The sequence below is a fragment of the Oncorhynchus masou genome, unplaced genomic scaffold (genome assembly GCF_036934945.1).
Source record: "Oncorhynchus masou masou isolate Uvic2021 unplaced genomic scaffold, UVic_Omas_1.1 unplaced_scaffold_952, whole genome shotgun sequence".
NCBI lineage: Eukaryota > Metazoa > Chordata > Actinopteri > Salmoniformes > Salmonidae > Oncorhynchus > Oncorhynchus masou.
In genome coordinates this window covers 98,197-113,219 of record NW_027016018.1, presented here as the reverse complement: position 1 = coordinate 113,219, position 15,023 = coordinate 98,197, and the positions used below count along the sequence as shown (strand labels likewise).

General features: G+C 49.5%; 1 protein-coding gene across 2 annotated transcripts in view; it reads right to left on the bottom strand.

Annotated features, from left to right (window-relative positions):
• The window catches only part of LOC135538403 (dihydropyrimidinase-related protein 2-like), a 40,305-nt gene extending 29,378 nt beyond the window's left edge, over positions 1 to 10,927 (bottom strand). For both annotated transcript variants that reach the window (XM_064964305.1, XM_064964306.1), the window contains exons 1-2: positions 10,613 to 10,927; positions 1,251 to 1,339 (exon numbers count right to left, since the gene is read on the bottom strand). In XM_064964305.1, the coding sequence (XP_064820377.1) occupies positions 1,251 to 1,339; positions 10,613 to 10,672 (149 nt within the window). In that variant the 5' untranslated portion in view covers positions 10,673 to 10,927. The remainder of the gene's footprint in view (positions 1 to 1,250; positions 1,340 to 10,612) is intronic.
• Positions 10,928 to 15,023: the final 4,096 nt, after the last annotated feature.

Genomic DNA, 15,023 nt, shown 5'->3' with positions numbered 1-15,023 from the left:
TATATGTCTGTCTGCCTCTGTGTCTGTCTGTCTTTGTCTGTATGTATGTGTGTCAATCTGTCTGTTTGTGTGTCTGTGTGTGTATCTATGTGTGTGTGTGTGTGTGTGTGTGTGTGTGTGTGTGTGTGTGTGTGTGTGTGTGTGTGTGTGTGTGTGTGTGTGTGTGTGTGTGTGTGTGTGTGTGTGTGTGTGTGTGTGTGTGGCATTGACATGAGGGAGGCAGAGCAGAAGGAGCAGAAGGAAAGAGACACGGGGGATTCAAAGTAAAACCACTGTATTCTCCTAACAGCAGAGTATCAGATACATTACCACAACACAGTATCAGATACATTACCACAACACCATTAACAGCTGAACATGACCCCTTTCAAGTGTTATTTGTGGTAATATCATCTAATGTATTCTCATCTAGTAGTTATATGGTAGGGAAACGATTTAAGAGTCATATTGGGTGGTTTGGTGTCAGACAGATTGAGATCTGAAGAGAGACACAGGTACTATCTACAAAGGTACTATCTACACAGGTAGATCCAGAACATCAGGTATTATCTACACAGGTAGATCCAGAACATCAGGTATTATCTACACAGGTAGATCCAGAACATCAGGTATTATCTACACAGGTAGATCCAGAACATCAGGTATTATCTACACAGGTAGATCCAGAACATCAGGTACTATCTACACAGGTAAATGCAGAACATCAGGTACTATCTACACAGGTAGATCCAGAACATCAGGTACTATCTACACAGGTACATCCAGAACATCAGGTACTATCTACACAGGTAGATCCAGAACATCAGGTACTATCTACACAGGTAGATCCAGAACATCAGGTACTATCTACACAGGTAGATCCAGAACATCAGGTACTATCTACACAGGTAGATCCAGAACATCGGGTACTATCTACACAGGTAGATCCAGAACATCAGGTACTATCTACACAGGTAGATCAAGAACATCAGGTACTATCTACACAGGTAGATCCAGAACATCAGGTACTATCTACACAGGTAGATCCAGAACATCAGGTACTATCTACACAGGTAGATCCAGAACATCAGGTACTATCTACACAGGTAGATCCAGAACATCAGGTACTATCTACTCATGCCTGCTCTCTGTGATGTCTAAGACGTGGAAATGTGTGTGTGTGTGTGTGTGTGTGTGTGTGTGTGTGTGTGTGTGTGTGTGTGTGTGTGTGTGTGTGTGTGTATCTGTGTGTGTGAACAGTAACATCTTACTTGATGATGCCATCCTCCACATAGATGTCTGCGTAGAACGACTGGTCGTCATTAACGATCTTTCCTCCTTTGATAATGAGGCGATCAGTCTGGAGACACAGGCACCATCAACAGCAGCGAGGAACACAAATACACATTTACATGTTAGTCATTCAACACACACTCTTATCCAGAAGAACTGACAGTTAGTACCATCACCTTAAGGTAGCTTGGGGAGACAACCACATGACTCAGTCATATAAAGACAAGTGTTATAAAGCTGCTATCAGTAGGGGCAGTGCAGCTATCAGTAGGGGCAGTGCAGCTATCAGTAGGGGCAGTGCTGCTATCAGTAGGGGCAGTGCAGCTATCAGTAGGGGCAGTGCAACTATCAGTAGGGGCAGTGCTGCTATCAGTAGGGGCTGTGCAGCTATCAGTAGGGGAGGTGCTGCTATCAGTAGGGGCAGTGCAGCTATCAGTAGGGGCAGTGCAGCTATCAGTAGGGGAGGTGCTGCTATCAGTAGGGGCAGTGCAGCTATCAGTAGGGGCAGTGCAGCTATCAGTAGGGGCAGTGCTGCTATCAGTAGGGGCAGTGCTGCTATCAGTAGGGGCTGTGCAGCTATCAGTAGGGGAGGTGCTGCTATCAGTAGGGGCTGTGCAGCTATCAGTAGGGGAGGTGCTGCTATCAGTAGGGGCTGTGCAGCTATCAGTAGGGGAGGTGCTGCTATCAGTAGGGGCAGTGCAGTTATCAGTAGGGGAGGTGCTGCTATCAGTAGGGGCAGTGCAGCTATCAGTAGGGGCAGTGCAGCTATCAGTAGGGGCAGTGCTGCTATCAGTAGGGGCAGTGCTGCTATCAGTAGGGGCAGTGCTGCTATCAGTAGGGGCTGTGCAGCTATCAGTAGGGGAGGTGCTGCTATCAGTAGGGGCAGTGCAGCTATCAGTAGGGGAGGTGCAGTTATCAGTAGGGGCAGTGCTGCTATCAGTAGGGGCTGTGCAGTTATCAGTAGGGGAGGTGCAGTTATCAGTAGGGGCAGTGCTGCTATCAGTAGGGGCTGTGCAGCTATCAGTAGGGGAGGTGCTGCTATCAGTAGGGGCAGTGCAGCTATCAGTAGGGGCAGTGCAGCTATCAGTAGGGGCAGTGCTGCTATCAGTAGGGGCAGTGCTGCTATCAGTAGGGGCTGTGCAGCTATCAGTAGGGGAGGTGCTGCTATCAGTAGGGGCAGTGCAGCTATCAGTAGGGGAGGTGCAGTTATCAGTAGGGGCAGTGCTGCTATCAGTAGGGGCTGTGCAGCTATCAGTAGGGGAGGTGCTGCTATCAGTAGGGGCAGTGCAGCTATCAGTAGAGGCAGTGCAGCTATCGGTAGGGGCAGTGCAGCAATCAGTAGGGGAGGTGCTGCTATCAGTAGGGGAGGTGCTGCTATCAGTAGGGGCAGTGCAGCTATCAGTAGGGGAGGTGCAGCTATCGGTAGGGGCAGTGCAGCAATCAGTAAGGTCAGTGCAGCTATCAGTAGGGGCAGTGCAGCTATCAGTAGGGGCAGTGCAGCTATCAGTAGGGGAGGTGCTGCTATCAGTAGGGGCTGTGCAGCTATCAGTAGGGGAGGTGCTGCTATCAGTAGGGGCAGTGCAGTTATCAGTAGGGGCAGTGCAGCTATCGGTAGGGGCAGTGCAGCTATCGGTAGGGGCAGTGCAGCAATCAGTAGGGGCAGTGCAGCTATCAGTAGGGGCAGTGCAGCTATCACTAAGGGCAGTGCAGCAATCAATAGGGGAAGTGCAGCTATGGGTAGGGGCAGTGCAGTTATCGGTAGGGGCAGTGCAGTTATCAGTAGGGGCAGTGCAGTTATCAGTAGGGGCAGTGCAGCTATCAGTAGGGGCAGTGCAGCTATCGGTAGGGGCAGTGCAGTTATCGGTAGGGGCAGTGCAGTTATCAGTAGGGGCAGTGCTGCTATCAGTAGGGGAGGTGCTGCTATCAGTAGGGGCAGTGCTGCTATCAGTAGGGGCAGTGCAGCTATCAGTAGGGGCAGTGCAGCTATCGGTATGGGCAGTGCAGTTATCGGTAGGGGCAGTGCTGCTATCAGTAGGGGCAGTGCAGTTATTAGTAGGGGCAGTGCAGTATTCAGTAGGGGCAGTGCAGTTATTAGTAGGGGCAGTGCAGTATTCAGTAGGGGCAGTGCAGTATTCAGTAGGGGCAGTGCAGTTATCAGTAGGGGCAGTGCAGTTATCAGTAGGGGCAGTGCAGCTATCAGTAGGGGCAGTGCAGCTATCAGTAGGGGCAGTGCAGTTATCGGTAGGGGCAGTGCTGCTATCAGTAGGGGCAGTGCAGCTATCAGTAGGGGCAGTGCAGTTATCAGTAGGGGCAGTGCTGCTATCAGTAGGGGCTGTGCAGCTATCAGTAGGGGCAGTGCAGCTATCAGTAGGGGCAGTGCAGCTATCAGTAGGGGCAGTGCAGCTATCAGTAGGGGCAGTGCAGTTATCAGTAGGGGCAGTGCAGTTATCAGTAGGGGCAGTGCAGCTATCAGTAGGGGCAGTGCAGCTATCAGTAGGGGCAGTGCAGCTATCAGTAGGGGCAGTGCAGTTAACAATAGGGGCAGTGCAGTTAACAATAGGGGCAGTGCATTTATCAGTAGGGGCAGTGCAGCTATCAGTAGGGGAGGTGCAGTTATCAGTAGGGGCAGTGCAGCTATCAGTAGGGGAGGTGCTGCTAAGACCAGACAAGTGTTATAAAGCAGCTATCTGCAGAAGCTACACTGTATAAGCTACACTGAAAAACCTACACTGCAAAAGCTACGCTGCATAAGCTACACTGCATAAGCTAAACTGAGCAAGCTAGCCTGTAGAGGCTACACTACATGCTGTAGAAGTTACACTGTAGATGTTACACTGGCGGTAAAAAACAGCATGTTGCAGGAGTCAGCTGAGTTCATTGTAACCAATCATCAGTAGCATCCTCCCACCACCCCCCACCAGACCTCCACCACCCACCAGACCACCACCACCTACCAGACCTCTACCACCCACCAGACCTCCACCATCCACCAGACCTCCACCACCCACCAGACCTCCACCACCCACCAGACCTCCACCACCCACCAGACCTCCACCACCTACCAGACCTCCACCACCCACCAGACCTCCACCACCCACCAGACCTCCACCACCCACCAGACCACCACCACCCACCAGACCTCCACCACCCACCAGACCACCACCACCCACCAGACCTCCACCACCCACCCGACCTCCACCAGCCACCCGACTTCCACCACCCACCCGACCACCACCACCCACCCGACCACCACCACCCACCCGACCTCCACCACCCACCAGACCACCACCACCCACCAGACATCCACCACCCACCAGACATCCACCACCCACCAGACATCCACCATCCACCAGACCTCCACCACCCACCCGACCTCCACCGCCCACCAGACCTCCACCACCCACCAGACCTCCACCACTACCCATCAGACCTCCACCACCCACCAGACCTCCACCACCCACCCAGCAGACCTCCACCACTACCCACCAGACCTCCACCACCCACCAGACCTCCACCACCCACCAGACCTCCACCACCCACCAGACCTCCACCACTACCCATCAGACCTCTACCACCCACCAGACCTCCACCACCCACCCACCAGACCTCCACCACTACCCACCAGACCTCCACCACCCACCAGACCTCCACCACCACCCACCAGACCTCCACCACCCACCAGACCTCCACCACTCACCCACCAGACCTCCACCACCACCCACCAGACCTCCACCACCCACCAGACCTCCACCACCACCCACCAGACCTCCACCACCCAGCAGACCTCCACCACCCACCAGACCTCCACCACCCACCAGACCTCCACCACCCACCCGACCTCCACCACCCACCAGACCACCACCACCCACCAGACCTCCACCACCCACCCGACCTCCACCACCCACCCGACCTCCACCACCCACCTGACCTCCACCACCCACCCGACCACCACCACCCACCCGACCTCCACCACCCACCAGACCACCACCACCCACCAGACATCCACCATCCACCAGACCTCCACCACCCACCCGACCTCCACCACCCACCAGACCACCACCACCCACCAGACCTCCACCACCCACCAGACCTCCACCACTACCCACCAGACCTCCACCACCCACCCACCAGACCTCCACCACCACCCACCAGACCTCCACCACCCACCAGACCTCCACCACCCACCCACCAGACCTCCACCACCACCAACCAGACCACCACCACCCACCAGACCTCCACCACCACCCACCAGACCTCCACCACCCACCAGACCTCCACCACCCACCCACCAGACCTCCACCACCACCAACCAGACCACCACCGCCCACCAGACCACCACCCCCCACCAGACCTCCACCACCCACCAGACCTCCACCACCCACCAGACCTCCAGCGTCTAGGCCCCTGCTTCCTACAAGCCACCATAACCGCCCTCCACCAGCCCCTCTCTCCATACTCCCATCCAGCTCGTCACTCCCCCTCTCTCCTTTCCCTTCTCCCCCAGCTCTAGCTCCAGTCACTCCCCCTCTCTCCATACACCCATCCAGCTCGTCACTCCCCCTCTCTCCATACTCCCATCCAGCTCCAGTCACTCCCCCTCTCTCCATACTCCCATCCAGCTCCAGTCACTCCCCCTCTCTCCATACTCCCATCCAGCTCCAGTCACTCCCCCTCTCTCCATACTCCCATCCAGCTCCAGTCACTCCCCCTCTCTCCATACTCCCATCCAGCTCCAGTCACTCCCCCTCTCTCCATACTCCCATCCAGCTCCAGTCACTCCCCCTCTCTCAATACTCCCATCCAGCTCCAGTCACTCCCCCTCTCTCCATACTCCCATCCAGCTCCAGTCACTCCCCCTCTCTCCATACTCCCATCCAGCTCCAGTCACTCCCCCTCTCTCCATTCCCTTCTACCCCCAGCTCCAGTCACTCCCCCTCTTTCCTTTCCCTTCTCCCCCAGCTCCAGTCACTCCCCCTCTCTCCTTTCCCTTCTCCCCCAGCTCCAGTCACTCCCCCTCTCTCCTTTCCCTTCTCCCCCAGCTCTAGGCCCAGTCACTCTCTCCCCTCCCTCTCTCCTTTCCCTTCTCCCCAGCTCTAGCCCCAGTCACTCTCTCCCCTCCCCTCTCTCCCAGCTCCAGTCACTCCTCCTCTCTCCTTTCCCTTCTCCTCCAGCTCCAGTCACTCCTCCTCTCTCCTTTCCCTTCTCCTCCAGCTCCAGTCACTCCCCCTCTCTCCTTTCCCTTCTCCCCCAGCTCTAGCCCCAGTCACTCTCTCCCCTCCCCTCTCTCCTCCCTTCTTCCCCAGCTCTAGCCCCAGTCACTCTCTCCTCTCCCTTGGCACGGGGTCTCAAACGAGGAGAGGGGAGAGGGAACTACAATGCCCTCTCTAAAGGCTGTTCCCCCGCCAGCTAGTACTGCCTCTGCTGCTGCCACCATGCACTCAGTTTACACTATGATCACATCAGTCATAGGACAAGGTCAACGGGGAGTGAACGTAGGGTGTATAAACAGTAGCACAATGCTTTAGTGAGCACTAATACAATATTATAATGTAAACTAGCTGATCCATAGACCGAGCAGTGGTGGATCCTTTACCAGTGGATGGAGAGAGACCCTGTTAACAATGAGGTTCTCAGGGAGTTTAGATGGAGAGAGACCCTGTTAACAATGAGGTTCTCAGGGAGTTTAGATGGAGAGAGACCCTGTTAACAATGAGGTTCTCAGTGAGTTTAGATGGAGAGAGACCCTGTTAACAATGAGGTTCTCAGGGAGTTTAGATGGAGAGAGACCCTGTTAACAATGAGGTTCTCAGTGAGTTTAGATGGAGAGAGACCCTGTTAACAATGAGGTTCTCAGGGAGTTTAGATGGAGAGAGACCCTGTTGACAATGAGGTTCTCAGTGAGTTTAGATGGAGAGAGACCCTGTTAACAATGAGGTTCTCAGGGAGTTTAGATGGAGAGAGACCCTGTTAACAATGAGGTTCTCAGTGAGTTTAGATGGAGAGAGACCCTGTTAACAATGAGGTTCTCAGTGAGTTTAGATGGAGAGAGACCCTGTTAACAATGAGGTTCTCAGTGAGTTTAGATGGAGAGAGACCCTGTTAACAATGAGGTTCTCAGGGAGTTTAGATGGAGAGAGACCCTGTTAACAATGAGGTTCTCAGTGAGTTTAGATGGAGAGAGACCCTGTTGACAATGAGGTTCTCAGTGAGTTTAGATGGAGAGAGACCCTGTTAACAATGAGGTTCTCAGTGAGTTTAGATGGAGAGAGACCCTGTTAACAATGAGGTTCTCAGTGAGTTTAGATGGAGAGAGACCCTGTTAACAATGAGGTTCTCAGTGAGTTTAGATGGAGAGAGACCCTGTTAACAATGAGGTTCTCAGTGAGTTTAGATGGAGAGAGACCCTGTTAACAATGAGGTTCTCAGTGAGTTTAGATGGAGAGAGACCCTGTTAACAATGAGGTTCTCAGTGAGTTTAGATGGAGAGAGACCCTGTTAACAATGAGGTTCTCAGTGAGTTTAGATGGAGAGAGACCCTGTTAACAATGAGGTTCTCAGTGAGTTTAGATGGAGAGAGACCCTGTTAACAATGAGGTTCTCAGTGAGTTTAGATGGAGAGAGACCCTGTTAACAATGAGGTTCTCCGTGAGTTTAGATGGAGAGAGACCCTGTTAACAATGAGGTTCTCCGTGAGTTTAGATGGAGAGAGACCCTGTTAACAATGAGGTTCTCAGTGAGTTTAGATGGAGAGAGACAGCCAGCCAGCCAGTTATAGTGACAGACAGACAGACAGACAGACAGAGACAGACAGACAGACAGACAGACAGACAGACAGACAGACAGACAGACAGACAGACAGACAGACAGACAGACAGACAGACAGACAGACAGACAGACAGACAGACAGACAGACAGACAGACAGACAGACCGACCCTGATGGGAAAGACAACAGTGAAGCCATAATGTAAAGTGACAGATCCACAGAGAGCCATGACACCAGAGGGACACCAGAGGGCTACACTCTAGGACTTCACAGTTTTGGTTCAGAGTTACTGCTGCTACTGGTTGACAAAAAAACCCATTGCACTCTAAAAGATATCTGGGATAAAAACAACCCAATTTGGGTAACTATTGGACAGAACACACATTGGGTTATTGTGACCCAGCCAGTTGGGTCACAAAACCCCATTGTTTTCTTTAAGAGGAACCAGGTTGGGTTGTTGATGCAGGGTTACTGAGCTGTGATCCATCGGGTCGGATCAGAACACTGGGAGAGTAAATGTCATTCCAGTCCATCTGTTCTGTTGTCTTGTCAACACATGTTAATGTTGAGTACTGACACTTCTGGGGCTGTTATAAGGCTTACACAAGAGTATGAGGTCCTTATAGTGCCTATTGCTTGTTACAGATTTGTTAAAATATTTAAATAATAATATAATTAAATTTATAATAAAATATGTAATAGGCAAAAATATTGAAGGATAATTGAAATTTGCAGTGTACAAACTCAACATGACAAATACGAATGACATTTACTCTTACGGGTGGCCAAAAATAACTCTGAAAACCAAGCCCCCTTAATAGGCAAATGCCTTTGGATTACCTAAACCTGGGTTAATTTAACCATCGAATGGGTTTTTATTGCCATGCTATTTTCAGGAAGTATGGCCTATTGGGGGCGTGGCTTTCAGATAGGTCTTGTTGAACATTCCGAAAGAGTAAATGTCATTCCTGTTCATCATGTTATGTTTTGTACACTGCTAATTAAAAATGTCCTTCAATATTTTTTGAACATTGCATATTTTAATATACAGTTAATAACATGATTATTTAAATATCATAACGAAGTGGTAACTTTCCAACATTGGGATATGCATATGCACCTGTGGCACTCATTTTGTGTGGGTCTCGTTAAACTTCAAGTGTCTGTGCTCAACCTAAACACGTGTCGACGAGACAACAGAACAGATGATTGGAATGACATTTACTCTCACGGGTGGCCTAAAATAACTATCTGAGAGCCACACCCCCTACTAATCCATACCTCCAGTCTTCTGATCTGGCCCAATGGGTCATAGCTCAATAACGCAACTAAGTGCTCAACTGGCTGGGTCAAAAATAATACCATGTGTATTCTGTCCGATTTTTACCCTGTGTTGTTTTTATTAACGCAGGTTTGTTTTTAGAATGTGATTGGTAGACAGACTGAGGGATGGACAGATGGACAGACAGACACATGGGCGTACGGGCAGACAGGCCTACATGCAGACAGGCAGGCAGGTAGAGACACAGAACGACAGACAGATAGAGAGACAGGCAGATAGACAGACACGACCACAGAAGAACAGACAGTAAGCTACCACCAGTGCCTCCCATACAGAAAGAGTGTAACCGGGGAACAGCAATTATCATTTCTCTCACACTGGTATTTTGGTTACAGTTAGGAATTATGGCAGTCTTAATGTCTGTATTGATTTTAGTCATGTAGCCTTTTTAATGGCTTCATATTCAACTGCTGCTCGTCAAAAATGGGGAGAATAATTCCAAAGGAGGAGAATCTGGGTCATGCCGGTTAAAGGAGCGGCCCTGTACTGTATGTAGGCTTTGCATCAGCCAGACCACTGTGTCAAATTGCCCGGAAGGATTCAGTGTGGCTTCGCCAACTACGCCCCGTCTCTGTTGCTATAGCGTACAACTGTGCTCCCTTCATCCGCATGGATGAATCTGACCCGTTTTAACGACAAGGGGAAACCTTCAGCAGGAGACATAGAGGCTCTCGGTGACTCAGACAGACCGTTTCGGCTGCAAGATGTCCATGGTTTGATGGTTAACGATATAGGCTGTCGTGGTCACTTAGAAATGCATCTCAGAGACGTTTGAGATCTTTGTTGAGTCTTTTCAATGGAAAACATTTATTGGACGATATTATATGCAATTGAAATCTATTATTTGGCCGGATTCTGCATGCCATTCAATTAAATCACTGACTGAAATGTGGGGACATGCGACAATGCGAGACAGCTCTCTGATCAGTCCACAGCGGCCGGCGCCGCCATGATCAATTCACTACAATTTATTGTTCGCCTATATTATATAGACTCTGTGTGTTTTACTTGTATTTGCAGCGAGAAAACGTCTTGACATGACCAGGACGGAACAGACATTCGATGCCAAGAGAGTATCTTGTTCGGGCTTTGATATTGTGAAGTCTGTAGGCTAAAGCAGTAGCCGGTAGTTGCGTGCGTGTGTGATTCAAATACGATTTATCACACCATTACCTTTTTCTCTTGCAATCGATAAATAATACCGGTGTGTGGGGCGACAAACGTATATACCTACCGATGAACGAGGAGTGCCTACCGACAAACGGGGAATGTTCTTCTTGCCTTGGTAAGACATGCCGGCCGGTGTAGCGGTTCAATGGGAGGCTGAGCGTTGATTCCCGACGTTTCAAAGAACACGAGAAACGGATTTTTCACCGCTTGGTAGCCTATTTCCTCGCTTTAATAAAATCCGTCGTCGGAGCCAATTTCTGTAATCTAATTTACACTATCCTACTGGTCAGATTGTGTGAATATAGGAATATACCGACAAAAATAATAGAAACAATATGTTCTAGGTTACCGTTACTTTGTTAGTGCTGTCGCGCACCAGTCAGAGCCCTCCCTTCAACAATACATCCGGCTGCCTCGCGCACCATCTGCTCGTTTAATATTCCAGACACATCACATCCTACCAGTTAATGGCTGTCATCACACATCCTACCGCTAATAGGGGCTAGGCAGGCATCCTGGCAGGCTTTTACCCTACACAGCCACAAAAATTTAGTGGCCACTTAAAACCCGTGTTCTTGATAAAACTCGGGGCCTGTTACCAGTGGGAGCAGCCAGGTGTTGAAATCACAGATACAAATGTGAGATCTTAGGCCATGGGCAACCAATGGGCAGAATAATGGTCATTTCAGTACCATGCCCATTGGGACAGCTCCTTTTGGCTAAACATTGATCTAGCTTAGAATAGCCTAAACATAGCCTGGTCTATACTTGATCAATTAATTACATATCAATTAGATTGTGTTAGGTTAACTTCCTCCATAAAGATATACGTTCAAAACACGGAGAGAAAAAAATATATGATTTGTAAATGGACTTTTAACATGTTGTCAATTCAGGCACCGCACAATATAACATATCTTCCACTGGGGATATAAATGTGTGGTGGATTTACCTGCCGTTTTCCATTGTGCTCACGGTTGTGTTCAGGTCCAGTCTGGTAAACGATTTGACCCCGGGAGGAGCCGGTTTCGGACCCAACTGCTCTGTCTCCACTTGGTCTGGTCTCACTGACCGACGAGAAGTTACTCACACTCCCGGTGTCACTGAAAGTATCCGACCAGCATTTCTCCTCGTTCTTAATCTTAACATGTCGTCTCACAGACTGGGGGCTGCTGTTGTACGACTCAAAATTTAAAGTTTTATTCTCATAAGCGCCTTCCACGTTGCAGAACATGCCGCCGAATTTGACCCTGGGTTTCGGGCTGTCTGTCCCCAGTCTAGACAGCAACGACCCTTCATCGTCACTATTTCTTGGGAGAAGTTTCCTCTCTGCCATGGCCAATAACTATTCTTATTCTCAGAAAGAAAGAAATTAAAACGTTTGTGAAAAATATCCAAAGTTGTCCCAAGTAAAAGCTAGGAGTTAATTCCCCTTTTAAGTAGCCCTACTATAGCAGAGGACTTGGTTAGTCAAGTGACTAGAGGAGCTGCCTACTGGGGCGTGGTCCTGAAATAACCACAGTACAATACTCTTACTGGGAGAAAGATATGACAGGCGACCAGGGGAACTACGGGAGGTCTTGTTCTCATCGGCATGAAATGTTGATATGGGTTCATCGCCATCAGTGAAATCCCAATCGGGAGTCTTCAACTTCCACACCGAGACGCTGATTACTGTAATGGAACGATGACATACTGTCATTTGTTGAATAATAATTCACAAATGTCTGAGAATGTGGGGGGGTGTAGTTAGCCTACACACTTGAATGCACACTCAGATCACTTAACGCTGAATGCGTTTGTGTTTTGCCCGTGGCCCAGGGACGCAGTTATAATGTGTGGTAGACCCGCTGGATGACTGGTTTTACACGACGGACTAAGTTAGCTGGCTAGACTATCTAAACTTCTAGTAATCATGGTCAAATAACCGGACATTGATTTTGTTAATCACTCAGATATTATATTTAAAAAAACCTGCAAACATTTTTCTCTGCAAAATTAGTAGAATTCCATGAAATGGGTTATACAATTGCTAAATCTTCGCAATGCGCCATGGGAAACAATGTAAAATTGCAGCAAAGTTGCTTTAAGATTTAAGATGTAACATTTTCTCTATACCCCGTGGCAAAGTGTAGAATTGAGGCAAATTAAGTCTAACATGCAGACTAGCCGGGGCGCATTCGCGTGCGCCCTCGCGCGCATGTTGATTTTGTCCATCCACAGCAGACACGATCAGGACACGCAGGTTGTAATATCAACACGAACTCTGAAGCAACTATATTCATTAGTGGACAGGTCTAAAAGCAGTAAACATTTATGGCCATTTAGAATCTGTAGCTTCCTGTTGTTCATTTGTCCTGATATCAACATGTGTGGCTCCACCCCCATCAAATATGCCTTTCCCTGGCATACAACATTTCAACATGATTTGATAATTAACATTCCCGTGTAAACAACCCAACTACTCAAACATCTAAGGAGAGGGTTAGAGTCACACGCACGCACACACACACACACACACACACACACACACACACACACACACACACACACACACACACACACACACACACACACACACACACACACACACACACACACACACACACACACACACACACACACACACACACTTCCACGTCTTAGACATCACAGAGAGCAGGCATGGCTGTGGGGTAACTGCATATTAGTCTTAGACATTAGGACATGTGAGGTCACAGTGTGGCTGAGAGAGTCTGCATGTTTCTGAGATGCCCTCTGGCAGAGACCTACATTTAACAAAAACATTCCTCCACCTCTCTCTACTCCTCCTCGCCACTGGCTTCTCTCCTGTTAGAGGACTTACTGTGTTAGGGCTGTGGATTCACTCACAGAGTGTTAGGGCTGTGGATTCTCTCACAGAGGTCGTACTGTGTTAGGGCTGTGGATTCTCTCACAGAGGTCGTACTGTGTTAGGGCTGTGGATTCTCTCACAGAGGTCATACTGTGTTAGGGCTGTGGATTCACTCACAGAGTGTTAGGGCTGTGGATTCTCTCACAGAGTGTTAGGGCTGTGGATTCTCTCACAGAGGTCGTACTGTGTTAGGGCTGTGGATTCTCTCACAGAGGTCATACTGTGTTAGGGCTGTGGATTCTCTCACAGAGTGTTAGGGCTGTGGATTCACTCACAGAGGTCATACTGTGTTAGGGCTGTGGATTCTCTCACAGAGGTCATACTGTGTTAGGGCTGTGGATTCTCTCACAGAGTGTTAGGGCTGTGGATTCACTCACAGAGGACATACTGTGTTAGGGCTGTGGATTCTCTCACAGAGTGTTAGGGCTGTGGATTCTCTCACAGAGGTCGTACTGTGTTAGGACTGTGGATTCTCTCACAGAGGTCATACTGTGTTAGGGCTGTGGATTCACTCACAGAGTGTTAGGGCTGTGGATTCTCTCACAGAGTGTTAGGGCTGTGGATTCACTCACAGAGTGTTAGGGCTGTGGATTCTCTCACAGAGGTCATACTGTGTTAGGACTGTGGATTCACTCACAGAGGTCATACTGTGTTAGGACTGTGGATTCACTCACAGAGTGTTAGGGCTGTGGATTCACTCACAGAGGACATACTGTGTTAGGGCTGTGGATTCACTCACAGAGGTCATACTGTGTTAGGGCTGTGGATTCACTCACAGAGTGTTAGGGCTGTGGATTCACTCACAGAGGACATACTGTGTTAGGGCTGTGGATTCTCTCACAGAGGTCATACTGTGTTAGGGCTGTGGATTCTCTCACAGAGGTCGTACTGTGTTAGGGCTGTGGATTCTCTCACAGAGGTCATACTGTGTTAGGGCTGTGGATTCTCTCACAGAGGTCATACTGTGTTAGGGCTGTGGATTCACTCACAGAGTGTTAGGGCTGTGGATTCTCTCACAGAGGTCATACTGTGTTAGGACTGTGGATTCTCTCACAGAGGTCATACTGTGTTAGGGCTGTGGATTCACTCACAGAGTGTTAGGGCTGTGGATTCTCTCACAGAGGTCATACTGTGTTAGGACTGTGGATTCTCTCACAGAGGTCATACTGTGTTAGGGCTGTGGATTCTCTCACAGAGGTCATACTGTGTTAGGGCTGTGGATTCACTCACAGAGTGTTAGGGCTGTGGATTCTCTCACAGAGTGTTAGGGCTGTGGATTCACTCACAGAGTGTTAGGGCTGTGGATTCTCTCACAGAGGTCATACTGTGTTAGGGCTGTGGATTCTCTCACAGAGGTCGTACTGTGTTAGGACTGTGGATTCTCTCACAGAGGTCATACTGTGTTAGGGCTGTGGATTCACTCACAGAGTGTTAGGGCTGTGGATTCTCTCACAGAGGTCATACTGTGTTAGGACTGTGGATTCTCTCACAGAGGTCATACTGTGTTAGGGCTGTGGATTCACTCACAGAGTGTTAGGGCTGTGGATTCTCTCACAGAGGTCGTACTGTGTTAGGGCTGTGG